General features: G+C 51.8%; 2 protein-coding genes across 4 annotated transcripts in view; one reads left to right on the forward strand and one right to left on the reverse strand.

Moving 5' to 3' along the window:
- Positions 1-622: 622 nt before the first annotated feature.
- Serpinh1 (serpin family H member 1) lies at positions 623-8,410 on the forward strand. 2 transcript variants are annotated; one of them, XM_052713097.1, is made up of 6 exons: positions 623-806; positions 2,045-2,088; positions 4,381-5,033; positions 6,407-6,505; positions 6,657-6,889; positions 7,411-8,410. In XM_052713097.1, the coding sequence occupies exons 3-6, from the start codon at positions 4,415-4,417 to the stop codon at positions 7,711-7,713; spliced, it is 1,254 nt and encodes a 417-aa protein (XP_052569057.1). In that variant the 5' UTR covers positions 623-806; positions 2,045-2,088; positions 4,381-4,414; the 3' UTR covers positions 7,714-8,410. The 2 variants fall into 2 exon arrangements, with proteins under 2 accessions (XP_052569057.1, XP_052569056.1); XM_052713096.1 differs by lacking the exon at positions 2,045-2,088.
- A 7,129-nt stretch (positions 8,411-15,539) lies between these two features.
- Positions 15,540-26,330, reverse strand: part of Map6 (microtubule associated protein 6) — a 76,611-nt gene continuing 65,820 nt past the window's right edge. Inside the window, exon 4 of one of the 2 annotated variants that reach the window (XM_052712167.1) lies at positions 15,540-16,948. In XM_052712167.1, the coding sequence (XP_052568127.1) occupies positions 15,673-16,948 (1,276 nt within the window). In that variant the 3' untranslated portion in view covers positions 15,540-15,672. The remainder of the gene's footprint in view (positions 16,949-26,330) is intronic. The other variant, XM_052712168.1, reaches the window with a different exon arrangement.

The following is a 26,330-nucleotide window of genomic DNA, read 5'->3' on the forward strand; positions in this document are numbered from 1 at the left end:
AGCCCAGAAAAATAAGATCATACAACATAGACCTTAATACATCCAGGTTGTTCCCTTACACACACCTCTCCATTTCCAGGGGGGCCGCCTAGGTGCCTGTCTCTGAAATTACTTCAAGACTTGGCTTCCAGGGTGTGGGTCCAGCTGGAACTCTTAGGGCTTCTCCTCCCCAGGGAGGTTTCAAGGGTGAACTTGGGAGTGGAGGAGGGCACTCACTGACTTCTGTGTCTGACTCTCCTAAGGCAAAGGAGAGGGGCCCCCACTAAGGGGTCCCTGATTAAAGCTTGACAACAGCGGGCAATGGATCTATTGGGCAGGTGAGAGAAATGTGTGGCAGAAGGGATGTGTGACCAGAGCAGGCTTGTGTGGACAATCTGAGAAGGAGACTCCAGTCCCTGGGAGCAGAACTTTGGAGTCGGTCTGTCTTTCTGCTCATCCTGTAGTCTACACCCTGCTCTCCCACTTCCAGGATCTCGGAGTCCAAGGATGTCCAGGCTCTAAGGAACAACGCCCCCAACACAGCCGGACGAGGGGGCAGTAGGACCCAGGGGTTGGGAGAGCGCCCGCAGCACAGGGGCGGGAGCCAGGGCGGTTTGGGGGAGGTCTTTGGCTTTTTTTTTTTTTTTTCTTCCTCGGGGAGCCACGGCGCTCTCCGGAAGCGTTTCCAACTTTCCAGAAGTTTCTTAGAACGGGCAGGAGGGGGTGGGGACAGCCATATATAGATCCGGAGCCCGGGGCAGTGAGTTGAGTAGAGCCTGTCTGAGACGAGTGTCCCGTCGGTCCCGGAGCAGCCCAGCCCGGCCCAGGTGAGGGGCGGGGGCGGCCGGGCGATTTGGCCCAGAGGGAACGGATCGCTCCCGAAGGGACTGGGGCCCGATCCAAAAGCCTGGGGTCCTGGCACTGGAGGGCAGGGAAAGATCGGACACGGAGCAGTCCTGCTTAGGGTCAGGTTACACATCACGGTCCCTGGAGCTGTAGTCTGGTACGCGGACCGACCGGAGGAAGTGAGGAGGGGTCCCAGCAGCTCAGGGAAGGGTAAAGGTGGTGGCAGGGCCTGAGTGGAGCTGGGACCAAGTGCAGAGATGACCTTTTGCACAACAGAGAAAGGGGGAGACCTGATTCTCCCATCGTCATTGGGGAAAGGCCAGCTCTGCAGTCCCTTCCTCTGGGGTGGAGGCCCAGGGACGCGCCGTGGTTGATACCAGCCCAGCCTCCCCACAGGCTGTGTGGGGGCCTCTGCACCTAGCATGAGAGATGCCATAGCCTTGGTTTCTCTTGACCCGGAGTGGGAGTCCCTAGCTGTTAGGGACCCCCGGGCTTTGGGGAGCAGTCGCTTTTTAATTAGCATCCTAGAAGGTGACTGATGGCTGGACTTGACCAGCATTACCCCACCCGAAAGGAGAGTCATCAGGGTCCACCAGACCCCGGGTGATTGGAGTCACCCTGGTCGTTCCATCCACCCATCTAGTTCCTGCAGGGTGAGGACTTCCTCTGAGCCTTGAGGTACCCAGCCTCCAGCTTGGGGACATTGCTGAGTCTCCAGACGCAAGGAAGAAAGCATTCCCGGTTTGGTCTAAAGGCCTACCTCTCCACTTCCCGGGTTTCCTGCTGGGCCTTCTGGGCTCCAGGGCCCGGATGGAGGCCGGTACGAAACTGGGGGCTTTGACTGCCTGGAAGTCGGGCCGAGGCCACACCCTTCTGCTCTCAGATAGTTCCTGCACCCATCCCCCATTCCCGTCTAGTCCTTTGTCTCAGTCCCAGGATTCCCTGCAGAGATTTTTTTTTTTTGGTAGTGGATTGCTGAGAAACAGGACACCACAGTGGTCGGCTGGAGAGCTTTGCTGAAGGCAGAGCCCCTCACTAGGAATCCTGACCTACTTGAGCGGAGGAGGCCTCAGCTGGGCTCTGCTTTCTCCTAATGCAGAATCCACCTCCGCAGCATCCCCTTGATACCCCGGGTATCCTTTGGGGGCTGGGCCTGACAGGCCTCTGCACCCCACATCTCTGCGGGGTCCCATCTCTTTACTCTTCTGTTTTCTTTCAGAATGAAAAAGGCAGGCAGTGATCTCCCTCTGAGGCAGTTTCAAGGTACTTTAGACCCTTCAAGTATCTGAGAAAACCCTGGTGTTTGCCCCCTGCCTCTGGCGTCTGCTCCCCTTCTCTCCCATCACAGGCTCCCAGGGCCAGCGGTGGGCAAAGCCTTTGGCTCTGTGGTATCTTGGTTCTATTTTGTTTCTGGTTTTGTTTTTCATTATGGGACTGTAAATTGTCTAACCTTGGCCGGAGGGCTGGCATTTAGCTGTGGCAGATGGGTTGGGCTTAGGAGGCTGGCTTGCTTGCAGAAACTTGCCTACTTTCATTCCTAATGCTGGGTTTAACAGCGTGGCCTTTCTCGCCAGCCCTGCCTCTTGCCTCAGACTTCTGAAGCGCAGATGTGAAACTATAGCCCAGGAGGCTCCTGGATTCTCCAGGCGATTCCTCAGCACCCCTAGTTCCCAAACCAGGCTCCCAGTTTTCTTCCCCTCTGCTGGCCTATTGAGATGCTGTAACTTCTGCCTGCCACGTCCTCACCACGAACCTTGCGGAATCCCAAACTAGTCATTTGGAGCTTTCTGGAGAAGCCCCTCCCAGGTCGGGGTTGGGGTTGGCTGGGCGTGGGGGCTGTCAAGATGGTAGCTGCCACGTGGCAGGCAGGGCTAGGCTTCTCTTCCCCTTCCTTAGGCAGGCTGGTGGCCTCGGCTGGATTAGTGGTCCTTTCTGAGTAGGGTGGCCACGTGTCTGCTGCTGTGATATAATCCATAATGCTTCATTTTACTCTTTGAAGTATCTTTGAATGTACAGTGAATTACATGGTCACCCTGACTCAAAGGTCTAGTGAGGGAGGAGTATAGTGTGGACATGAGGACCCCACCTCTCCTAAGAGTGAGATCTCACATCACCCCTCAGGCAGCTTTGAGACTGTGGTCCTCCATTCCCTCTCCCTGTCCAGTCCCTTTGCGTTGTTCCTTCAAGGTCCCTAGAAGGGAAGCAGCTGAGGAGGTGGGGGCTGGTCTGGCTAGCAGGAGTGTTGTCTCAGAAATCCCATACCCTTTCAGGCAGGCCAGGCTCGCGAGAGTCTTCCAGCAGGGTTTGGAATCTTCTTTCTTCCTAGAAGACTATGAAAGGGTCTTCCATTGTAGGGGCACCCATTCCCCACCAGGGTTCTTTCTGATCTTTTTGCCTCATGGTCTACTCACCTGAACTGCATGAAGTGGGGAGGGGGGAGCGATGAGCTGGAGAGGGTGTGGGAATAGAAACCTTGGTGATCTGGGGCTTATCTTGAGGACTGTTTCTACTGCTGGAGTTTGAGGAGGGGACTTGAAGGCATCTCTGAGGTTCTGGGACAGATGGTGACGTGGCCGTGGCTGTCCCACGGGAGGGCAGAATGGAATTTGTGGCTCTGGCTTCCTGAAGGATGGAGGGGAAAGGTCGGTGCTCCACTGAGCAGCGACTCACTCTCTTCCTTCCCCAGGATCCTGCCCTTGCTTCAATCTTAGGAACCCCCTTTCAAGTTTCTAAAGACCTGGTCCCAAGAGCATTTGTCATGGGATTTCCCATCTGGTTCAGGGGCTGTGTGGGAGACGGACAGGCGAAGTCCCTGCTAAGGAAGAGGTCTTGGGTATGGGGAGACCTAGACCCTTAGTGCTCAGCAAGAGTCTGAGGCTAGATGGTAACACACGTGGTGTATGTACACACCCAAGGTCACCCTAGGGGCAGCAGAGTGGAGCATCTGGGTTCCCCCATTTAATGAGTGACCTAGCAGTGACTTATTAATGTCCCAGGGCAGAATGCAAGGCACAGAGAGGGCCAGGGCCTCAGCTCCATTTTACATGGCATCCTCTGCTCAGAAGTGGGCTTCCTGCAGACCCCCGGCCCAGCTGCTGCCTTTTACCAACTGACAAAGGCCCTGAGGCTGTAGGAGACTAGAGCTGGGCTTCACAAAAGCCAGTGAGGATGCCATTCTGGCCAGGTGGCCCTGACCCTTAGAAACAGCTATGACAATGCTGGGCATTGGGATGTTGTAGGGAACCAGATATACTAGGTTTCCCGCTCTCTTGGCTACAGCCTACTTCAGGGCAGCTATAGATACATAATAAACTTATAAGTAAGTATAAGTATTTGATGTCCCATGGGAGACATCAATGGGTGGCCCGGTAATGTGCCAGGAACTTTTTTTTAGGTAAGGCTGTCGAAGAAGGCCTCTGAGAGGCTGGGTGGCCCTGAGTCAGGTCTGGGATCCAGAGCTGAGTTCTCTTGCCCCGTCGTACCCTTGGTGGCTTGGTGAGTTGACTAGGGAGTAAGGCATAGACTTCAGGGTGGTTCTCTCTGTACTCCGCACAGGTCCTCTGTGGTGCACACAGCTCACCTCTCAGCCATGCGCTCTCTCCTTCTGGCCGCTTTCTGCCTCTTGGCTGTGGCCCTGGCAGCCGAGGTGAAGAAGCCTGTAGAGGCCGCAGCCCCTGGTACCGCGGAGAAGCTGAGTTCCAAGGCAACCACACTGGCAGAGCGCAGCACAGGCCTGGCCTTCAGCTTGTATCAGGCTATGGCCAAAGACCAGGCGGTGGAGAACATCCTCCTGTCACCCTTGGTGGTGGCCTCATCCCTGGGTCTTGTGTCACTGGGTGGTAAAGCCACCACCGCATCGCAGGCCAAGGCCGTGCTGAGCGCTGAGAAGCTGCGGGATGAGGAGGTGCACACGGGGCTGGGTGAGCTGCTGCGCTCCCTCAGTAACTCCACCGCTCGCAATGTGACCTGGAAACTGGGCAGTCGCCTGTACGGGCCCAGCTCGGTGAACTTCGCCGAGGACTTCGTGCACAGCAGCAAGCAGCACTACAACTGTGAACACTCCAAGATCAACTTCCGAGACAAGCGCAGCGCCCTGCAGTCCATCAACGAGTGGGCCTCGCAGACCACCGACGGCAAGCTGCCCGAGGTCACCAAGGATGTGGAGCGCACGGACGGGGCGCTGCTCGTTAACGCCATGTTCTTTAAGCGTGAGTCTCAGGATTGGGGTGACGCAGAGGTGGAACTCTTTCCCACTCTCCTGAGCTTTTCCTTATGCTCAATCCTTCTTTGTTTCTCATCTGATCACGATGATACAACTGGCAGAGATAAGGCTTATTGTTAGACTCTCTGACGTGCTAGAAACTAGATCCGGTGGGGAGCCAGGCAGGAATCGCTAGGATGGGACTGTGCTTCGCCACATTAGGGTTCTTGCTTGTGTAAGTTGGAACATTCTGCTTCAATGGATTAAGGAACCATAGATGCAGGGTTAGCCCCATCTCACAGGGAAGGAGACTGAGGCCCAGTGGATTGACTGAAGGTTAGATCTGGGGTTCGTGGTTTTGTGTGAGTATCCAGATATGGGGGGCTGGCCTAAGAGCTTGCTGGTAGGTGAAGGTGACCCCTAGTTTACAGATAGGGTCAGGCTTGGGGTTGGAGAGATGGCTCAGTGGTTATGAACACTGACTGCTCTTCCAGAGGACCCAGGTTCAATTCCCAGCACCCACATGGCAGCTCACAACTGTCTGTAACTCCAGTTCAAGGGGACCCGACACCCATGGCAAAACACCAATGCACGTAAAATAAAACTAAATAAATGAAAAAAAAAAGGGCAAACACACACACACCCACACACACACCCCACCCCCCCCACACCTCCGCCGCCAGAAATGACACAAAAACAAACAAAAGCAAATAGGCCAGGGTGGGTGAGGAGTCTGATTGTCATTGGTCTGTCTGGATGGGATGTAGGTCTGGTTGGGACTTGCACCCCTGTCATGCATACGCTTTTGGTCATCTTTCTGGCCACACAGAACTTAAAGAGAAGGAGGAAATGTTTTTAACTGACTCACTTACTTACTGTTTTTATGTGTATATGTGTGTACCTGCATGAATTTATGTGTGCCGTGAGCTCACATCCGAGTGGTTGTGAATCTCCATGTGGGTGCTGGGAACCGAATCCAGGCCCTCTGCAAGAGCAGTCAGCACTCCTAACCACTGACTCATCTGTCCAGCTTTGAACTTGTGGAGAAGAATTAAAGGTGGGCTTTGCTTACTCCAGGCCAAGTTACAGACCGACCCCACCCACCCCAGTAGGGAAGAAAGCCTGCCTCAGCAAGTTTCCCAGACTCTGACAGATGCCACCCAAACATGAGGAATGAGCTTCTTGCAGTGTGATCAGAGAGACCTGCCTGCTCAGACAGGGAACATGTATTCAGTGGTCTGAGGACTTGCCACACTTGAGGGAGCCCAGAGCATGTGGCATGGGTAGAGTCTAGGGTGCACAGTCGGGGTGGATGGCTGTGGGCTGACTGTGTCTGGGGGACACAGCTCACTGACACCTTGTCTTATTTCTCTCCCATAGCACACTGGGATGAGAAATTTCATCACAAGATGGTGGACAACCGTGGCTTCATGGTGACTCGCTCCTATACTGTGGGTGTTACAATGATGCACCGGACAGGTAGGTATCTAGCCAGACAATCAAGGTGTGGGGCCCCAGGGTGCCCAGAATCTGGTTGGCCCCTTACACACACACACACACACACACACACACACACACACACACACACACACACCCGTAGTGTGCTCAGCATCCTCTGCTTTTCACACAGGCCTCTACAACTACTATGATGACGAGAAGGAGAAGCTGCAGATCTTGGAGATGCCCCTGGCCCACAAGCTCTCCAGCCTCATCATCCTCATGCCCCACCACGTGGAGCCCCTCGAGCGCCTGGAGAAACTGCTGACCAAAGAGCAGCTGAAGACCTGGATGGGAAAGATGCAGAAGAAGGCTGTCGCCATCTCTCTCCCCAAGGGAGTGGTGGAGGTGACCCATGACCTGCAGGTGAGGGCCGGAGGGTAAGGGTCAGGGCAGGCCTCACCCAGTTGTTCAGCAGGTCCGTCCGTCCGGCACCCACAGGGCATCCGCGTAGTGCTGGCCTCTGCTAATGCTGAGGAGATGTGTGTTCTGCCCTTGGGATGATGGCATGGGTACCACTGAAAACAGTTGACCAGCTACTAGGCAGCTGCTACCCATAATGAGCTGAACTTTCTTAAGAAAATCCCCCGCAGACAGACCTACAGACCAGTCTGGTCTTGGACAATTCCTCTTGGATGGCTTTCCTCTCAGATAACTCTAGACTCCGTCAAGCTAACAGTTAGAGCTAATGAGGAGAAGGGTACAGACCCTAGTGGTCTACAGGGGAAGGAAGGGAACGGTGGTTTGGAGCACCTAGCATTATGCCGGGAGCAAGGTGGTCAGCGGGGGACTGTCTCTTTTTGGGGAAGCCTCCAGGGTGGTGTAGATGGAGGATGAGGGTGTAAGAGCCTGGCACATGTGACCTCACTTAGTACCTGCTCCCACAGAAACATCTGGCTGGACTGGGTCTGACGGAGGCCATTGATAAGAACAAGGCTGACTTATCGCGTATGTCTGGCAAGAAGGACCTGTACCTGGCCAGTGTGTTCCATGCCACCGCCTTCGAGTGGGACACAGATGGCAACCCCTTTGACCAAGACATCTACGGGCGTGAGGAGCTGCGCAGCCCCAAACTCTTCTACGCCGACCACCCCTTCATCTTCCTGGTGCGAGACAATCAGAGCGGCTCCTTGCTGTTCATTGGGCGCCTGGTCCGGCCCAAGGGAGACAAGATGCGAGATGAGTTGTAGGGTCCCAGAGTGAGCATGGCATGGCAGGAAGTGGCCAAAGGTTCCTGAGACACATGGGTGCTATTGTCGGGGGAGGGAGGGTTACCAACCTTGGATATTCCACGGGGCGGGGGGTTGGCAATGCAGATCAGAATTCCCGTATGTCTGAGTGGACATTTCTAGCTAAAATCCACTCCTCTAGGATATGGGGCCCAGATACTCTGATGCCAAATTCTGGAGTGTCTCAGTCATCCTGTCCTGCCCTCCAGGTTCTAGATCCAATCTGCCTCAAACAGTCCATCAGTGTTCATATTTATGGCCAAGTCCTTTTTTGATCTGTGAGACAATCGAGTTGGGGGTAGGGCAGCCCTCCTTGTCACCATCCCCTCAGCGCTCCCCAGTTCTCTTGCCCATCTCCCAACTCCCTTTAACCACAAAACTAGGTGCTGCAGCCCCAGGACTGGCCACCCTTAAAATGACGCTTGCCCACCAGCAGTGGGAGTTGGGAGACAGAGACAGAACGTAGGAGGGGCTCCCTGGCCTACCCTGCTCTGGAGCCACCACACTGGGTCCTGCAGGGGTGAACTTTCGGTTTTCTCCTTTTGTAGTTTTTCAAAGATGGGGAGGGACAGGGGGAACATGAGCCTTTGTTGTTTTCAAAATGAGAAGTTAATTTGTACAATTTTTTTTTGAATAAAACTTTTCCAATAAAATGTTACAGGAGCGTGGCAGTAGATTAAAAAGGTTCCCATATCATTCTTTCCAAGAGACAAAGTCTGTGGCTTAAGCAGACCATATCTAGCTCTGGAGTGCTGGCAGATAACTGAACAGGGGCATGTTGTGTGCTGACTGGAGACTGTGTTCTGCTCTGAAGCCCTGGAGAAGTTGGGGCTGCAGAGCCTGGGTACCCCGGTCCCACACGTTGAGGGATCATGCTTGTCAGCCCTCTGATCTCATGGCAAGTTGGTCTTAGCCCAGGGGCCAGAGGGCTAACAGACGCATGTACAGTTGATAGGCTTACCACTTGGTCTCAGCTGTACAGCGGAGGCTTGTGGGAATCCCCCTTTCCAGATGCCTCATATAAGGGGTTTGTGACAAGGAGGAACCCACAGACCCCTGTCCTCGTGTTTGCCTCTTGTGGTCCTTAGGGCTATGCCTCAGGCCTCTGGCGGGAGAGGCAGAGGAAACGGCATTAAGCCCCACCTCTGCTGGCTGTGACCTTGAGCAGCTCACTGCTTTCTCTATATCCCCTCAACCATCAAGTCCACCTGGAGGGGTTTGGACCACAGACAGTCCCTTACCTTGGCCAGACAAGTCTACCAGGTGGAGCTGGAGCTGTAGGAGGGCCGACCCTTTCTCAGAGCTATGCCATTGAGTTTGATCAAAACTGTTTAGAATCCCAGACCTGCCCTGCCCTTTGAACTCAATAGGTTAGATTTCCACTCTCAAGGGACTTCATCTAGAAATGGAGACTGGGGTTAGTGACCAGCGTGCGTGCTCAGGACTCAGTGCATTCCGATGAAGCCTTTACATTGGGTGTTATCTGCCCTTGAGAGGCCATCCAGTACAGCCAGCCCCATGCCTGCTCCAGCTTCTCTGCTACGTTTCCTCATTTCCCTGACTTCGAAGCCCTGGGACACTATCAACTGTACGACATCTAGCACAGTGCCCAGCACACTGCCTAGTGGTCCAGTGGTTCTGTGGTGCTTAGGAACACCACCAAGGAATATGACTCCCTCTCCGCCAGCAACCATTAGCTGTCTATACCTCCTTTCCCCTGATGAAATGCTGACCACTCCAGTCTTGTGTAGGTAGCTGTTCTCAGATGTTCCTGGCTACATCAGCCACATCATGTCCTGAAGTTAGCATCTCACAGCACTCCTTCCCATCCCGCAGCTCTTAGGTTCTTCCCCTCTTCCGTGGGCCCTGCCTTGTTTGCTCAGATATTTGCATTGATGGGATGCTGAGCCAGTGAGGGGATGCTTGGCTGAGATGCCTCTGTACTTTGTCCCTTGGTTAAGTTCCATGCCCTAAATATCATCTTACAGACCCTGAAAGGCCCTTTACTCAGGCACCCAGAAATACATCATGGAGAGACATCTTTGAAATAGGATGTTGTGTTCTGTGCAGACCAGTAGGACAGGAAGAAGATGCCTCCCTGGAAATAGCTAATGAGAATATGGAATCTCAGGAGGACACACAGCAGCACTCTGGACCACAGCCCTCCAAGGCACGGTCTGACCCACAAGTATCTTTAGAAAGATGATTCCATAAACAGCTGGTCAGGGAAGTGGCCAACGATGACCAGCCTTTGCTAAGACGCACCCTAAGGTCCTACTGTACCTATATGACAGCAGGACAGGCCAAGTCCCTCCAGGCCTAGCAAACAAGCCTGACTTGATCTTCTCGGAAAGAGATCCAGGCCTTTCACCTAGAGTCCCTAAAACAAAGGAGGGACCAGCATCCTTCCAGGCCCTTGTGTTGCTCCCAGATGCACACTGTAGCTCCTTCTTTGGACACATAACTCCCGATCACTTGCCTGCACTCTGAAGGGACAATCTACAGCCGCTGCCGGGGTTAGAGGTCAAACCCTGTAATGTTAATTCCCAAGGTCCCAGAATACCACTGTACACGTAGGTGGTTAGGACCCAAGCCAGGTCTGGTGAGCCCCGTGGAGCTCTGGGCTCTTCTTGCAATGGTTTTCCTCCTTTCACGGTTCACAGTTGGAATTTCCAGGCTTGATTCCCACAGGAGGCTCCAGCCATGCCTGTGTAGTAAGTGTCAGAGTGGAAAGGATTATCCGAAAGACCTACCCCAGGTCTTCCCTTCTCACCAACATGTCAGAAGGAAAGCTGTGATTGGGGGAAAATCACAGACATCGCCGTCATCAGCGACTTGAAAGACGCAGGGGGTTACTTTAAGAAAGTATGTGTTGTGTGTGCGTATGATGGGTGTTGGTGTTTGTGCACGTGTGTGTACGTGTACACAGGTGCACGTGCAGGGGTCGGAGGACAACTTTTGGCTTCCTATTTTTATGTGGGTTCAGAGATCGAACTCAGGTCATCAGGCTTTGCAAGCCTTTTACCTGGCGAGCTAACTCACCAGCCCTCAGGGGCGTTTTCTGTCACATCAACTTGACTCCTGCGTTTTTCTATGTGGAGGACACAGTTCTTGGTTCTGCTGTGAGCCTGCTCTAACAGTGACTTTAGTCAGGCTATTCTAGATAGGGTGTTTTCATGAGAACATAGGTTGTCACTTGGTGTGAAACGAGCTCACAATTTCCCTCTCTTTCTCTATAAGGAGTTCCTGATGACGTTTACTTTCTCTTTATAGGGACGACAGTACACCTTTCTCTTGAAACTCATGAAGTCTCTGGCTTTCTGTCATGATTTATTGATGGGGATTTGGAGTCCCTCTCCATCCATCTCAGGACAGCATCTTGCCTACTACATTGGATATACCACAGTGCTAGGAAGTAGCAGTCTTTCAGATGCATCAAAGCAGGAAAGATTGCTCAGCCACTATAGTCAGGACACTACTTGCTACACACAATGGTTAGTTTTTATTGTCACCTTGATATAAACCTAGAGTCACCTGCAAAGAGGGAACCTCATTTGAGGATTTATCCAGACCAGACATGGGCCTGTGGTCATATCTGCAAGAGGTTGTCTTGGGAGGGCCCAATCCACTGTAGGCAGCACACCCCTGGGGGAGGTGGTCCTGGGCTATATACAAGCAAGGCAGCTGAACATAAGCCTGTAAATGAGCCAGGAAGCAGTGTTCCTCCATGGTTTCTCTTCAGTTCCTACTTGAGTTTGACCTCCCTCAGTGATGGGTTGTTAGCTGGAATAAGAGGGTATAACCCTTCCCTCCCATGTCGTTTTCAGTCAGTATTTCCTCCACGGCAAAGAAAGAAAACCAGGATGCCACACAAGCCTGAGACCTGTGTGTGGGTCCCCAGCACCCACGTACAAGCAAGGAGCACGCACCTGTAATCCCAGCACTCGGGAGGTGGAGACGGGGACATTCTTAGGGCTCACTAGCTAGCTAGTCTAATCAAATAGACAAGATCCAGGTTCAGTGAGAACCTGTCTCAAAAAATAAGGTGAATGGGGGCTGGACAGATGGATCTACAGTTAGGTAGCTCACAACTGCTGTAACTCCAATTCAGAGGATGTGACTCCTTCTGGCTTCTGGAGGCATCCATTTGCATGTATGTACACACACACACACACACACACACACACACACACACACACACACACACAGAGGTGGGGGGCATGGCATACACACAAATAAAAATATCCAAGGAGCAAAATGGACCTATGTCCAAATGAGTGTACTGAGGTATCTGACAGGTACATGGAAATTTGTTGGACTGTTATCTCAATTTTCATGTATGTTCACAAATTTTCCTATTTCTAAAATAAGGTTTTCTATAGTGTCTACTAACCAACAATAACAACCATTGGTAACCCTGGAAATCGCCAGCTCTCTGGAGTGGAGGGAACAGAAGCCTGAGTCCACTGAGCAGGAGACAAGCAAGAAGAGAAACCGAGTGTTTCCATGCCTGATGTGTGATTTGCTGAAGCCCCATTTAGCAATCAGAGGACACACACCCAGGAATGCCTGGGAAAACAGAAGGGTGTGTGGCACCTACTTTCTCTCTCTCTCTCTCTCCCTCTTTCCCTGTCTCTCTTTCTCCCTCTCTGTCTCTCTGTCTCTCTCCCTCTCTGTCTCTCTCCCCCCCACTCCCTCTCTCTCCCTCTCTGTCTCTCTCCCTCCTGTGGAGCTAGTGATGAAACCCAGGGCCCTGGGTATGCTAAGAAGAAGCACTCTGTCCCTAAGTGCTGTGGGATGTTCTGTATGGCAAATGTGTTGCTGATTAGTCAATAAATAAAACACTGATTGGCCAGTGGCCAGGCAGGAAGTGTAGGTGGGACAAGGAGGAGAATAAAGCTGGGAAGTGGAAGGCTGAGTCAGAGAGACACTGCCAGCCGCCACGATGACAAACAGCATGTGAAGATGCCGGTAAGCCACGAGCCATGTGGCAAGGTATCGATTAATGGAGATGGATTAATTTGAGCTGTAGGAACAGTTAGCAAGAAGCCTGCCACGGCCATACAGTTTGTAACCAATATAAGTCTCTGTGTTTACTTGGTCGGGTCTGAGGGGCTGTGGGACTGGCAGGTGAGAGAGTTTGTCCTGACTGTGGGCCAGGCAGGAAAACTCTAGCTACACCTAAGCCTCTTTCTACTTCTCATTTTGAATCAGGTTGCAAAATTGCCAGGCTGCCCTTGAACTCACTCTGTAGCCAAGGCTGGCTTGAATATTGGCTCCTCTGACTCAGACTCCCGAGTAGCTGGGAGTACAGGCCTGAGTGCCGGGCTCAGCTTAAGAGCGACTTTCTTACATTCCAAGTAGCATGCTGTGATCCATACACTAGATCAGCCCATGGCTTTCCTCTAGTGATCTGCGACAAAAAACAAACACCGAAAGTATTTCCTCAGCAGTACCCCACTTCCTGTCTCTGTCCCTGTCCTTACCCACAGCCAGCACCCTCTTTGCTGGCAGGGCACCAGCAGAGAGGGGACCTCTGTGAGGACATATAAGCTCTAGCAAGCTAAACTTGCAGAGAGGGTCCCCTAGCCTGGGCTGCAGGTGGGCTGTGGGCAGGGAACAGATCTGTACCTTACAGGTCTCAATACTTCTTCTGTGCCTGTGTTTTCCCAGCCTTGTCCTTCCCATCGCCTTGTTCCCACATCCCAAGACTTCATGGGTAGTGGGGGAATCCCTTGAGCTGGAGGATGTACACATGCGCATATAGTCTCACACAAGGCAGCACAGTGATCTGTCTAAGCCTGAGGTGGGTGGGGTACATTTCGTAGTGATGAGCCAGGACATGAGCTGGGACCAGTTGTGTGGGACGAGTCATCCTCCAGAGCCTGGGCACCTTTGGGATAGAATTGATTTGTCCCAATTAGCCTCCCATCCATCTCTGTAGGTCTGATTTGCCCCTGGGCCAGAAGTAGGGAATCTCCCTTTCTCCAGACCTCAGTTTCCTCACCTTCCTTTCTCAATGCATGCCCGGACTTAGGAAGGTCTCCTCTGAGGCCTCTGCAGGTCAGTAGCCACCTGGGAAGGCTGTAGAATAGCTAATTGCTGAAGGAAAGAGAGGGGCCATGAATGAAGTCTGTATCTAAGGGACAAGAGACTGAAGTTCACTTTCTGCCTTCTGATGCAATGGAGGACTGGTGTGTGTGTGTGTGTGTGTGTGTGTGTGTGTGTGTGTGTGTGTGTGTGTGTGTGCGCGCGCGCGCATGCGCATATGCACACCTGGACAAGTGCATGCATGCATGCATAGTCTGCTGCTCAGAGACTAAGCCTCATCCTCATCCCTGCGCTGGAGGTTGTTGGTTTTCTGATCTCTAATCATTAAGGCTCTTACAAAGCCAGGCGTTGATGTCGCATGCCTTTAATCCCAGCATTTGGGAGGTAGAGGCAGGTGAATCTCTGTGAGTTCTAGGCCAGCCTGGTCTACCAAGCAAGTTCCAGGACAGCCAGGACTGATACACAGAGAAACTGTCTTGAGTGGGAGGGGAAGACTCTTACAAAGTGGGATACTGAGGTGGACTGCCCTGGGCTTCCAGATCCGCCGGCCCTCAGCACACCTGTACTGTCTCTCAGCTCTCGTGTGACACACCCTGACTCCTTGTGGAGCTGGTCTCTTTACCTTAGGCCAAGCCCCCATTTTGTCTGGATACAGTAGCACACACATGTCTGTGATTCAAGTACTTGGAAAGGCAGGGGCAGAAGGATCCTGAGTTCAGGGTCAGCCCAGGTTACACAGACAAGACCCCACCATGTAGAGTAGGCTGAACTTTAGCCCCCGGTCTCAAGCCATTCTCCTACTTGAGTAGCTGGGACTACAGGCCTGTACCACTGTACCCAGCTACGGCAATATTTATAAGCCCCATATTCAGCTGTCATGGATACAGAACAAGTATCAGTAGCTGTGAGCTTTGAGCCTCATTAGAGAGTCCTGAGATTCATGATCCAGAAGCTGGGGGCCTGGAATGGATGAGCTGTACCACTGATCCCATGACCAACACCTATCACCCCTAACTTCCCCAGGTCAGGTGAATGTCTGCTTCTATTTCATCTGTGGGCTTTAGCTCTGACCCATCCTGAGCTCAGCCTGCTGGGATTTGCCTCTTGTGGGCTTTCAAGGCTCAGATCCTTGCACTGCCTTGCCACTTCTGAGGTGGCCCCGCCCTCAGTCTCCCAGCGTCACTTACTGTTGTTGCGCAGCTGTTTCCTGGGGATTGAAACACCTCCTGGAGGGAGGCCGGAAAGGCTCAGAAAGTGAACGGAATTTAAAAGTCTCAGGAAACTCCTGAAACATACAAGATTCACAAGGCCCTGCCTCAAGGCTATATAAGTAAGGATCTCTGGAGCTGGAAGATTCTCCAGCAAGTCATGCAAAGGTCTCCAGGGATACAGTTTTAATGAGTCTTGAGTTTATCAGTGATACAACTGCCTTTGAGCCAGCCATGCTTCTGCTGCAGGTAACCCCTCACCCACAGTTCTGTTAGTGGGCCCAATGAACTCACTGGTTACTAAACTAGATGTGTGGGATCATCTCTTTGTTCTGTCCCATTGGGGCAAATGGATATCTGTCCAGGGAAAACCACCCAGCACCCATCTACCCCTAGGTCATGCTGACAAACCCTAAGAACTGTGAGTTTCTGACTCCACAGATGGACTCACCCACTCTCCAGTGTGCACGGCATGCACACATACATGCGCACGCACTCCGACACCACAGAGCCAGAGGAAGACACTGCTGAGCCAGAGGGACCAGTTTTATTAGATTCCAGCAAGACTACAGCACGATTTCATGCAGATTAAATATATGTCTTTGCCTCCCCAGGAGGGGAGCACCTCCACTTCCAGCTCCTTCATGGCGTTTCAGGGGAGTCAAGGGGATCCCTCCATATATTCTGCATGGGGAACTGTCGGGATCATGACTGGGGGTGAAGATGAGACCGTGGACAGTTGAGGGCCTCTGGGACCTTGAGTCTTCAGAGGGTCAGGGGCCATAGGACCTTGGTCCTTTGATGGGGCTGGCACCAGGGGATCCTGACCCTTCAGAGGTACTGGGATTATAGGGTCTTGATTCTTTACAGGCCCAAGGACCACAGGGCTTTGATTCTTTGGAGGCTCTGGGACCATGGGACCTTGGTCCTTGGCTAGTGCTGGGATAATAGGGTCTTGGCTCTTCACTGGCTCAGGGGCCACTAGACCTTGGTTCTTTACAGGTGCTACAAACACAGAATCATTTCCCTTTATAAGCCTGGGGACCACTGTATCTGTACCTTTGACTGGGTCTGCTAAGCCTTGATTCTTCATGGACTCAGAGACCACAGGGGCTTCACTCTTCAAAGGTGCCGTGACTGTGACATTCTGCTCCTTCCTACGCTCTGGGACCACGGGAGCTTGGTCTTTCCAAGGCTCAGGGGTCACAGGACCTAGGTCCTTCAAAGGAGCTCGGTCTTTCCAAGGCTCAGGGGTCACAGGACCTAGGTCCTTCAAAGGAGCTCGGTCTTTCCCAGGTTCAGGGGTCACAGGACCTGGGTCCTTCAAAGGAGCTCGGTCTTTCCCAGGTTCGGGGGTCACAGGACCTGGGTCCTTCAAAGGAGCTCGGTCTTTCCCAGGTTCGGGGGTCACAGGACCTGGGTCCTTCAAAGGAGCTCGGTCTTTCCCAGGTTCAGGGGTCACAGGACCTGGGTCCTTCAAAGGTGCTGGTGCTGGGGAAATTTGATCCTTAGCTCTTGCTGGAACCACAGGACTCTGATTCTTCAGAGGCTCCGGCAGCAAAGGGCTTTGGGCTTCGGCTGGTGCTAAGATGACCGAATCTTTATTCTTTAAAGGCTCAGAAGCCACATGGTCTTGATCCTTGGCTGGTGCTGGGGCCCCTGGACCTAGATTTTTCACAGGCCCTGGGAATACAGCACCTTGATCCTTTGGCGGGCCCAGGGGTGTAGGGCTTTGGTCCTTTAAGGAGCCCGGGACCACAGGAACTCGGTCTTTTGGCAGTTCTGGCACCATGGGGCCTTGGTCCTTCAGAGGCTCTGGGACCACAGGACCTTGGCCTTTCGGAAGCCCTGGGACCACAGGACCTTGATCCTTGTGTGGTTCTTTGGCTACAGGACCTTGATTCTTATGTGCATCACGGGTGGGTTGGACCCGGCTCCTGCAAAGAGAGAGAGGTGGTCACTGAGGGTCGAGCATCAGCCAGGGAGAGGGCAGAACACAGATTGCCTGATGAGACTTGGCCTGGTAGGGCCTGGGCAGGGTAGCTCTTAGTGGAGGAGCCAAGAGGAAATTGGATTTCCACACCAGTGGGGAGTGCAGGGTGGGAGCAGGGCAGCCCAGGGAATCAGTCATTCAATGTGTTTGCCAATTGATTATAACCTGCAAGCGGCAAAGGGCGTGGTGCCTGGGAGACAGCAGCAGTAATGCCCCCCGGATTCGAACCATCCGGTGGGCACCCCAGCAGCCCACCTGGCCCATACTCTGCTCAGCCCTATTTCACCCTACATTGCCAGACCCATCCTTGGAGCCCCATCTTAACTACTCAGTGCTCATGGAGAGTCAACTGCTCTGTCATATCTCTAGTCCTTTCCAAGGTTCTTTTTCTCCCCAGACTCTATTAAGGGATGGCTACTGGCAAGGACAAGGGTCTATGGTGTATCAGGAAAGGGGTGGTAGGAATATCCTTCTGACCTCCCCACCCCGAAAGAGGAAGAGTATCTCATCATTCATGTTTAGAACGACCCACACGTGGTAATAATAAAAAGTGGATTATTTTAAATATGGCTGCTCTTCAGTTCTCTGCAGACAGTGCACCCCCTACTGCCTGCACTGCTCCCCACACCAGCCTTTGGTAGACAACTAGCTGGGGCTCCCCCGTTCAGGCCCTGGTGCCCCTTCTCTGGCTGCTCTCCCACTCTCTCCTCAGACGCTTGTGCTCACTTGCTCCAAGGCTCCTGGGTTTATCCCTCAAATCCAAGTCCCCAGACCCCTCCCTATAGCCTTCATGGGATGCGTGCTCTGCGTGGCTGACCGCAGCCACCCACCCCATCCCTTGGTCCGCCCTGATTGCAGAGAGCATGCGCCAACACTGCCACCTGAGGCCAAACATCACCAACCCAGACCCGAGCGTTCTGGAGCCTTCTGGTCTACACACCTTCCTTGTAGGCCAGGCTGCCATCAAGAGTGGCATTGCTCAGCCAGTGTCACAACCCTTGCACACCTAGGCACATTCCACCTTCCAAATCACTTCTACAGCTCACGCTGGCAACACAGCAGCCCTGTGAAACACACGGGTGTGAGACACACAACGAGGGTTTTTATCACCCTGATTGTTCAGCAAGTGATGAGGAGGTGAGGTGCCTGCAGGAACTAGATTCTAGATCTTTCTTCTTCTGGGGCCTGTGTGCTTTCTCTCAGAGGGCCTGGCTCACAGCGGTCCTTAGGACAAGACACTTCTCAGTATTATTCATTTATACTTCATAACAACAAAATCCGTACGGTTAGACCCAAGTTAGCACTTTAATAAACCCTGACAGGTCCTCTCAGATCTGTGCGTGACCCGCGTGCCATCTTATTGAAGCTCAGGAGAGCGTCCAGGCCAGACTTCTTCTCAGGACCTCCGCTTCAGCCCCTATCCCATCGGCAGGGCATTGGCGCCCCCTGCTGCCGAAGTTCATAAGCAAGGGCAACCCTTGAGCCTGGGCGCTTGGGCCTTGGCTTTAAGCCTACTGAACTGTCTCAGACATGGTTCAGCAATACGGATCTAACCCCATATTGATCTGTCAATAAACTTTTTACCTTAGTAGTTAAATCTCTTTAATCATGAGCTTTAGGATTAAGATTAGAAATGGTGGACAGCAAGATAGCCTGCCTCCAAGGCTGCTTTCATTCCCCAGAATACACATATTGGAAGGTAAGAACCAACTTCCACAAGTCATCCTCTGACTTACACATGTGTGCTGCAGCACACATGCACACATTTGTTCATATGCATACATGTGCATACCCAGATAAATAAATGTAATTATAACTTTTTTTTTTAAGATTAGAATAAAGGGCTGAAAAGATGGCTCAGTTAAGAGCACTTGTTGCTCTTCCAGAGGATACGAGTTCAGTTCCCAGTGCCTAAATAGTGGCTCACAACTGTCTGTAACTCCACTTCCAGAAGATCTGGAACCTCCTCTGATTTCAGTAGACTCCTACATGCACATGATACACAGACATGCATTCAATCACACACACACACACACACACACACACACACACACACACACACACACGCGCGCGCACGCGCGCTACATATAAAAGAATGATTAGAAATGACTTAAATAAATTCAAAATATGCCTCTTTTTTCTCTCTTTCTCTCTTTCTTTTTCTTGTTCTTTTTCTTTCTTCTTTCCTCTCTTTCTCTCTTTCTTTCTTTCTTTCTTTCTTTCTTTCTTTCTTTCTTTCTTCCTATCTGTCTGTCTGTCTGTCTTTTTTGTTATTAGCTTTAGGAACAGTCTGTGTAGATTTAATTCAAAAGTTCAAGGTAGTTTGGTAAATTAGACCATCTAAATTAGCTTTGTTACTCCAATATAAAGCGTGTAATGGAATAATTAAGTTATATTTATAAATTATTTTTTCTTATGTAAATTTTGCAAATAGAATCAAGACATAAACAAATAATTTAAAAAATTCTTCTGGGGAATTGGAATTATCACTCAGTTGGTAGTGTTTGCCTGGCATGCACAAAGCCTGGACTCCATCCAAGCACTGTATAAACTAGACATGGGAGGCCCGGGTTTATAACCCAGTACTTGGTTGGAGGAGGAGGTGGCAGGAGGATTGCGAGTTCAAGGTTATCCTAACTACATTAAAAGTTGGAGGCTAGCCTGGGCTATGTGAAACCTTATCTCAAAACACAAAACCAAAATCACATTCTGGCTTATGACACTTTTAAGGAAAACCCGAGTGTGTGTCTGATATTTTATCAGAAGTGAAATCTGGGATCAAAAGAGGCTCTGGGGACTGAACTGTCCTGTCAGGCTGGAAAGGTAAGCAACTTCCCGATATACAGTCCAAACAGTGGGATGCTCTGTTCTCCCCATTGGCAAAAGGCAAAAGTAAACTTCTGTGCTGTACCCTCAACACTCTGGTGAGTGCCACACAAGAATAAGCAGATAATGCCAGGTGTTTGGCGGCTCACACCTTCAATTCCAGCACTTGGGAGGCAGAGGCAGACAGATCTCTGAGTTTGGGGCCAATCTGGTTGACTTCTAGGACAACCAGGGCTATACAGTGAGGCCGTGTCTCAAATAAGTAGGTAAAAATAAAAACAAGCAGATATACACGTTTAAACATTGTTGAACAGCTGCCACTCGCCCGGTGTCTGTTGTCCTTCAAGACGAAGCAGAAATAAGTGTGTCCCAGAATGTCTGCTGGCTTACACGGGAAGAGAGGCTTCTGGCTGAGGCCTGGCCCCACCAGCGCAAACTGTTTCTAAGCCAGCCATTTCTTTGTTAAATGAGACATGCCATTTCAAGTTAAATAACCTGAGATAGTTTTACGAAGTTCGTAACCAGCGATGGAACATTTATAGCCTATCAAGCTGCTGGAGTCTTGTGCTTCACTTAAGTTATTTATGATTTAGGTTGAATTATTTAGAAGAATCGAAACATAGATCTTCCTTAAAAGGAGGCTGTTACTTTTTGCTGGATATTTGGTTTTCTTACTTTTACAGATTAGGCATTGCTTTTGAAAATCAGGTTGGCCGGGCGGTGGTGGCGCACGCCTTTAATCCCAGCACTCGGGAGGCAGAGCCAGGCGGATCTCTGTGAGTTCGAGGCCAGCCTGGGCTACCAAGTGAGTTCCAGGAAAGGCGCAAAGCTACACAGAGAAACCCTGTCTTGAAAAACCAAAAAAAAAGAAAAAAAAAAAAAAAAAGAAAGAAAATCAGGTTGGTTTTGACAGGGTTTCCCATGAGCAGAACCGCCCTCATGGGGTATCGTGAGCCCTCACTATGTCTGTGTGGCTCTGCCACCTCTGCCAGCCTTCCTCTGTGACCTCTGGGGCAGCTGGGATACACTCACAGTGCTGTTTGCAAGGGACAAAGGGTCCCTCCAATGGAAGCTGGGAGGTGATGGGCTAATAAAGTGAATGGCTCCTGCCCTTGGGTAGGACAGTCTGTACAACTGAATCTGCCACCCTGGGCCAGCTTCACATCTTCCATGTGGTCCTTCTACCGCCCGGCCTGGGGGCCCCACAGCGCAAATCTCCGGAAGTGAGACAGACAGGCTGGCCTCATCTGCCTTTCAGGGCTGCTTATTGCCTGAGAGGTCTTGAACAATTACTGAACCACATGGGCCTCGGTTTCCTCACCTGTAAAATGGGATACCGGTTATCAGGGACTGCCATGGCAGAAAAACAGAGGACCGCTACTGGGAAGCTGAACTGTGTTTGTGAAGTGCTTGGGCAAATGACACAGACACACCCATCCCTGGGAGGCAGGGTGGGTAATTGTAATAATGGTTTATCTCCTTCAACTCCCACAGATCCCTGGGGAAAGGTGGGCCTTCCTGTGACCTTTGTCCTTGGCTAAGTCTCCAGCGCCCTCCCCCCAACACTCCCTTCCCTCTTCACCCAAATAATGCCCACTCATCCTGCACCCCACTCATCCTGCACCCCTTTCTCAGCTCGCTGCAGCTGCACTGGGGAACCTGCTCTGACCCCAGTCATGGCCACAGGGGGCCGCCAGCTCTCTCCATTCCTTTTCTTAGTCAATTACTTGTATACTCTCTTGGGTTAATGGTTCCCATGCTATCTGGACGTGTCCAGAGGACATTTTGCTCACAATTGTATCCTCTGCATCTTAAACAGCACCTCACTCATAGACAAGGTCAAACTATAGGCTGAGGTTTGTCCGGTGAGTGGATGCACAAGAATCCTTTCTGTGCTGGGCTCTCCTATTTCAAATTGACGTTTCAAGGCTGTAGGCGACATCGAGTCTCAGACACGTCACTCTCTGCCTCTTGTTTCCATGGAGACTGTCACTGCCTCTAGAGCACAGTGGCACTGGATCCATTCTCCCAGAATTTGGAGTGAAAATGTGTGTGGTGGTATGTGCCTGTAATCCCAGCACTGGGGAGGCTGAGGCAGGAGGATTGCTTTGAGTTCAAAGCCATCCAAGGACACATGTTAGGCTTGGGTCACAGAGGGAAATCTTGTTTCAAAAAACAACAAACAAACCAAAAACCTCACCAAATAACCAATCTCTCTCTCTCTCTCTCTCTCTCTCTCTCTCTCTCTCTCTCTCTCTCTCTCCCTCTTTCTCTCTCTACACACACACACACACACACACACACACACACACACACACACACACACACACCAAAAACCAGAATCTAGAAGTCAGGCTGCTGAGTCCTGCCCGGGGCTGCACTGGCTGCCACTGGTTTCTGCCCCCACTCCCCCACCCCCCCAAGCCTAATCCTCCTTCTTCCTAGATTTCTTCCTGATGTACCAGCCACAGGGCAATGTGCCTGGTTTGCATAGAATCCTGTCCAGGAAAAACACAGAGGGAGAAAAAGACCTTCATCAACTGAGCAATAGCTGCGCGCTGGGCTGTGTCAACCCTACTTTACTGTTTTACATAATGTAAAAAACACACTCAGAGGGAAATGGGCAAGAGCTGGCCCAAGGCCAGAAGAACTCCAATTCTGACCCAGCTCCTTCCTAGCCATGGGCTGACGCCATGGGCACATCATCCTCTAAGCCTTGATCTCCTAACCTATAAAAGGGATTGGCTGGTAGACTGCTCACCATGTGAGTCCTGAAACACAGGCTGTGTTTGGTGAGCGGCCGCCCAAAGAGAGACTTCCTTATCTGGTGAGGAGGGACAAGCAGTTCCTCCCACGGCCTTGCAGGTAATGGACAGCAAGCTGGGCTCAAAAATATGATCCTTCCAGCACCTTGGTGAGTGGGCAGAATTGGACGCACAGCTGGAGCAAAGGATCTTAAGAGCGGGGGCCAGGCCAAGCATGCCACAGCACCCTGCAGCCGGTGGGTAGCAGACAGGCTGACATCATAGCTTTGTCCCTTCACTGCTGGCTTCCAGGGTCACCACACACATGCTCACATTTCCTGGGTACAATAGTTACAAACTCAGAGACGGGAAATGCAGCACCCAAGGGGCATTGCCAAGGAAACCGTCTTTGGAAGGCTCATCATTCTCATTCTCAGGAAGGATCCATGGAGATGAGGAGGAGGGTTCTCCTACTCTCTCTCTCTCTCTCTCTCTCTCTCTCTCTCTCTCTCTGCCAGGATATGGTGGGAGCCTCTCCCTGGTAATCACCCTGTTGTCTGGTAATTGTCCGCCTCTCCCGATGATAGACCGTGGGCTATGTTTTGTTTATCTTCACTTCAGTCTCCGGCAGACACAGCAGGACAACAATAGACGGGGTGTGGCCTTCTCTTTGTTCTCCGATTTTTTTCCTCTTTATCTACTCATTGGACAACCTCTGTGGAGTGTCCACTCTATTAGGCCTGTGCCAGGAGCACAGAAGTGAGACCCAGGCTGTGCCCAGAGCAGTCCCAGACACACGCTCGGAACACGACGCCACCACCAATGAACAGGAACCGTACCAGCCCTGCCTGGCCCTAACCCTGATTCGCTCCTGTCTCTTCAAACAGACTCAACATTCTCTCTAGGATCAAAGACCTAACTTTGCTAGGAAGCCTTCCCTCTCTGCTCCATGAAAGCATAGCCCCACATAGCCAGACTAAAGGTACGTGGGGCCATCAGGTCTCCAGGCTCTCTTCTGGCATCTTCCTGGGCCCTAGCTGCCTTTAGTGCTCTGGCTTGGGTCCGTATTCCCTAGTGACACAATCCACGCCTTGGCATCTCAGTGGTTAGACTTGGACAGTCACTTGTGTTTAACACTTGGGACCACCACCCTGTCTACCCCAGGAGAGACAGCACCTGTGTTCTTATCCCAGCTCCTCTGGGTAGCACATACCCCACAGCCAAGAGCTCAGTTGCCTTCACCCTTCAGACTACTATCCTTTATGGGTCTCAGTCGGCTCCCACCACTCAGGGCCAGAGCTCAGAACTGAGAGCGAGGCCACAGACATGGCCTCCAAACAGGACACAACTCCTTATCTCTGATGTCACCCTTACCAACCAGCCTCCCTGCTCTCCCCGACTACCTGGCTAGGAGAGCCTCCTCAGGGGTGAAGATTCAGTCCTTGGGCCGCCTACCCAGTGAGACTCTCTCCAACTCCCACGCCAGGCCCTCAAGTTCTCTGCAGCTGCCCCTCCCATCGGGCGGGCGATAACTACGCAGTAGCTGTCTCTAGAGTGGACCCTCTAAGGGCGTGGATGATGCTTGCTGCTCCCCTCCCTTCCTGATTTTGCTCCTTTCTTCCCTTCCTCTAACATTTCACACATGCCTACTGAGTGTGTGGCCACTGAATATAGTTGGGAACCCGGGAGCTGTGGCACGGGCTGGCACTCAGTAGAGTTGGCATCCTAAACGAGGAGCTAAAATCCAGCTTGCACAAGACCAAATTCTAACAACCACGTGTGTAGGACGCGCACATTTTCCTAGCTATGCTTGCCTCGGGATCTCTGGTTCTCTTCAACCCTGATGTCTCAGTTTAAGAGAATCTTCCAGATGACACAGCCTTCGGTTTTCAAATGCCGGGCCTGCAGCTTGGGATTGTTCTCACTTGCATTTTCCAGAAGAGGAAAGGAGGCTCAGAGGGGAAGCATAAGCTGTCTAGTGTTGCCCACAGTAAAAGCAATGCCAGGACTCCATGGAGGAGTTCGCCTTTCTCTTCGAATACAGAGACCCAAATACATCTGCAGCCTCAGAACCGAGTTTGTTTGTGTGGCCACTGACTAGTCCTGGCTGGAGCTGATGACCTCTGTAGGTCTCAGCTCTGATCTCCCAACTGCATCTCCTGAGAAGTGCACCTTCTAGAACAGATCCCAGGAAGTGCCGGCTCAGTGCCCCTTCTCCCCAGCGCTTCCTGAATCTCCCAGGCCAGATCGTGCAACCCCCACAAGTTTACTTCCAGTTTGCAACACCCTTACAGAGAAAAGAGCTCTGAGAAGCAGCAGCTTCCGGGCCCAAGGGCCAGCCCTGTTGGCACCATAAGCCCTACCTGAGCACAGTAGCAGTGGGGACACCAGCCGGGCAGAGTCCACCCACGGTGGCTCAGCACATGGAAGAGCAGCTGGAATCACAGGTAGGAAGGGAGATGCTGCCTCCACAAGGCTTACTCCCAGGGGAGTGTGCCCACCCCCAGTGTGGCTGAGAACCCATGGCCTCCACGTGGAAGGTCACGGTAGTTACGGGAGGTGCAGGTGTTCTGTGATAGCTGGAGTCCTGGCTGCATCCAGAGGCTGGACCAAGAATGAGCTGCAGCATCAACCACTGACTTCAAACCCAGGCTCATGATGACAAGTTGTGGGATTTTGTCACTTAATCACTGAGTTTAGATTTCTTTATCTGTAAAGAACCTGATGACGGGAACAAGTGATGTAAAAAAAATCAGTGTTTGTTCCTTTCCTGTGAGCTGGCCAGACAGAGTCTGTCCAGGAGCAGAGTCCTGGATCCCAGGGCCCTCTACAGCTCTGGACCTCTTCCTCTCCATGTGGGCGTGAGCCTCCGAAGTCAAGTTAGGCCAAGTGGCTAAGTGGCCCTCTAAATGTATTTACTCATTCATTTAAAAATCATTGAACATCTTTTCTAGATTTGATCTTCTAAGAATGAAATAAATTCCCAGTTGTATATATAAGAAGTATTATTAAAAACCATATTTGGTTATGTTAACTCTAAAAAGGCAAAGTCAAGGGCAGGATTGATCCTGTGAACGGGTTGCCAAGAACCTGATAATCCTGCTAATGGCACTTAAAAAAAATAATGCACGGGACTAAGGCTGTCAGACAAAGATAGCTCAGCTCTTATCTAACTCCGTGCTCCTGGGAACTTAGAAACTGATTTTTTTCTGCTCCCTGCCCCAATGTAAAGCAAAGGATCGGGTCTTCGGCAATTAATCAAGGTCGGTTCCGGGTGTTTAGAGAGGATCAATGTAAAAGAATTTATAATTGCGAGACTGGAATCTGTACGGGTGATTTACAGAGGCGCTCGGAGAGGAGGGCATCCATGGAGGGCTGGAGAGGGGTGGGGCCGTGAGAGCCATCTCTAGATAGGCTGGATCTCAGGCCTGCTGTAGAGGGAGGCGTTCCCTCAGGTGGCTGAAGCTGCCACACTGTTTGTGGGTGTGAGAGGGAAGTGGTCCGCAGCAAAGCAACAGGAATTAAACTATGGCCAAAGGCGTTCCACCTTCCATTCGGCCCCATCAGCCACTCAGGATGTAACAGGGTAGAGAGGCGAACCAGAGACAGGTGAAAGGCGTCCTGGCTGTGAGCGCTCTTCCCACCTGCCTCCTCCAAGCTCCAGCACCAAACAGATTCCAAGACCACACTACTCCTGGACGGCCCAATGTGCACTTCCCGAATTTGGATACCACATCAATTCGGAGGGTAAGGTAA

Source organism: Peromyscus californicus, unplaced genomic scaffold, assembly GCF_007827085.1.
Source record: "Peromyscus californicus insignis strain IS unplaced genomic scaffold, ASM782708v3 Scaffold_4__1_contigs__length_199733344, whole genome shotgun sequence".
NCBI lineage: Eukaryota > Metazoa > Chordata > Mammalia > Rodentia > Cricetidae > Peromyscus > Peromyscus californicus.

Bases quoted from the DNA above. Each gene is read 5' to 3' on its own strand.
- Serpinh1 (XM_052713097.1), top strand. From the start codon at position 4,415: ATGCGCTCTCTCCTTCTGGCCGCTTTCTGCCTCTTGGCTGTGGCCCTG. The intron at 5,034-6,406 runs GTGAGTCTCAGG...TCTCTCCCATAG, and splicing joins TAACGCCATGTTCTTTAAGC to CACACTGGGATGAGAAATTT. The intron at 6,506-6,656 runs GTAGGTATCTAG...CTTTTCACACAG, and splicing joins TACAATGATGCACCGGACAG to GCCTCTACAACTACTATGAT.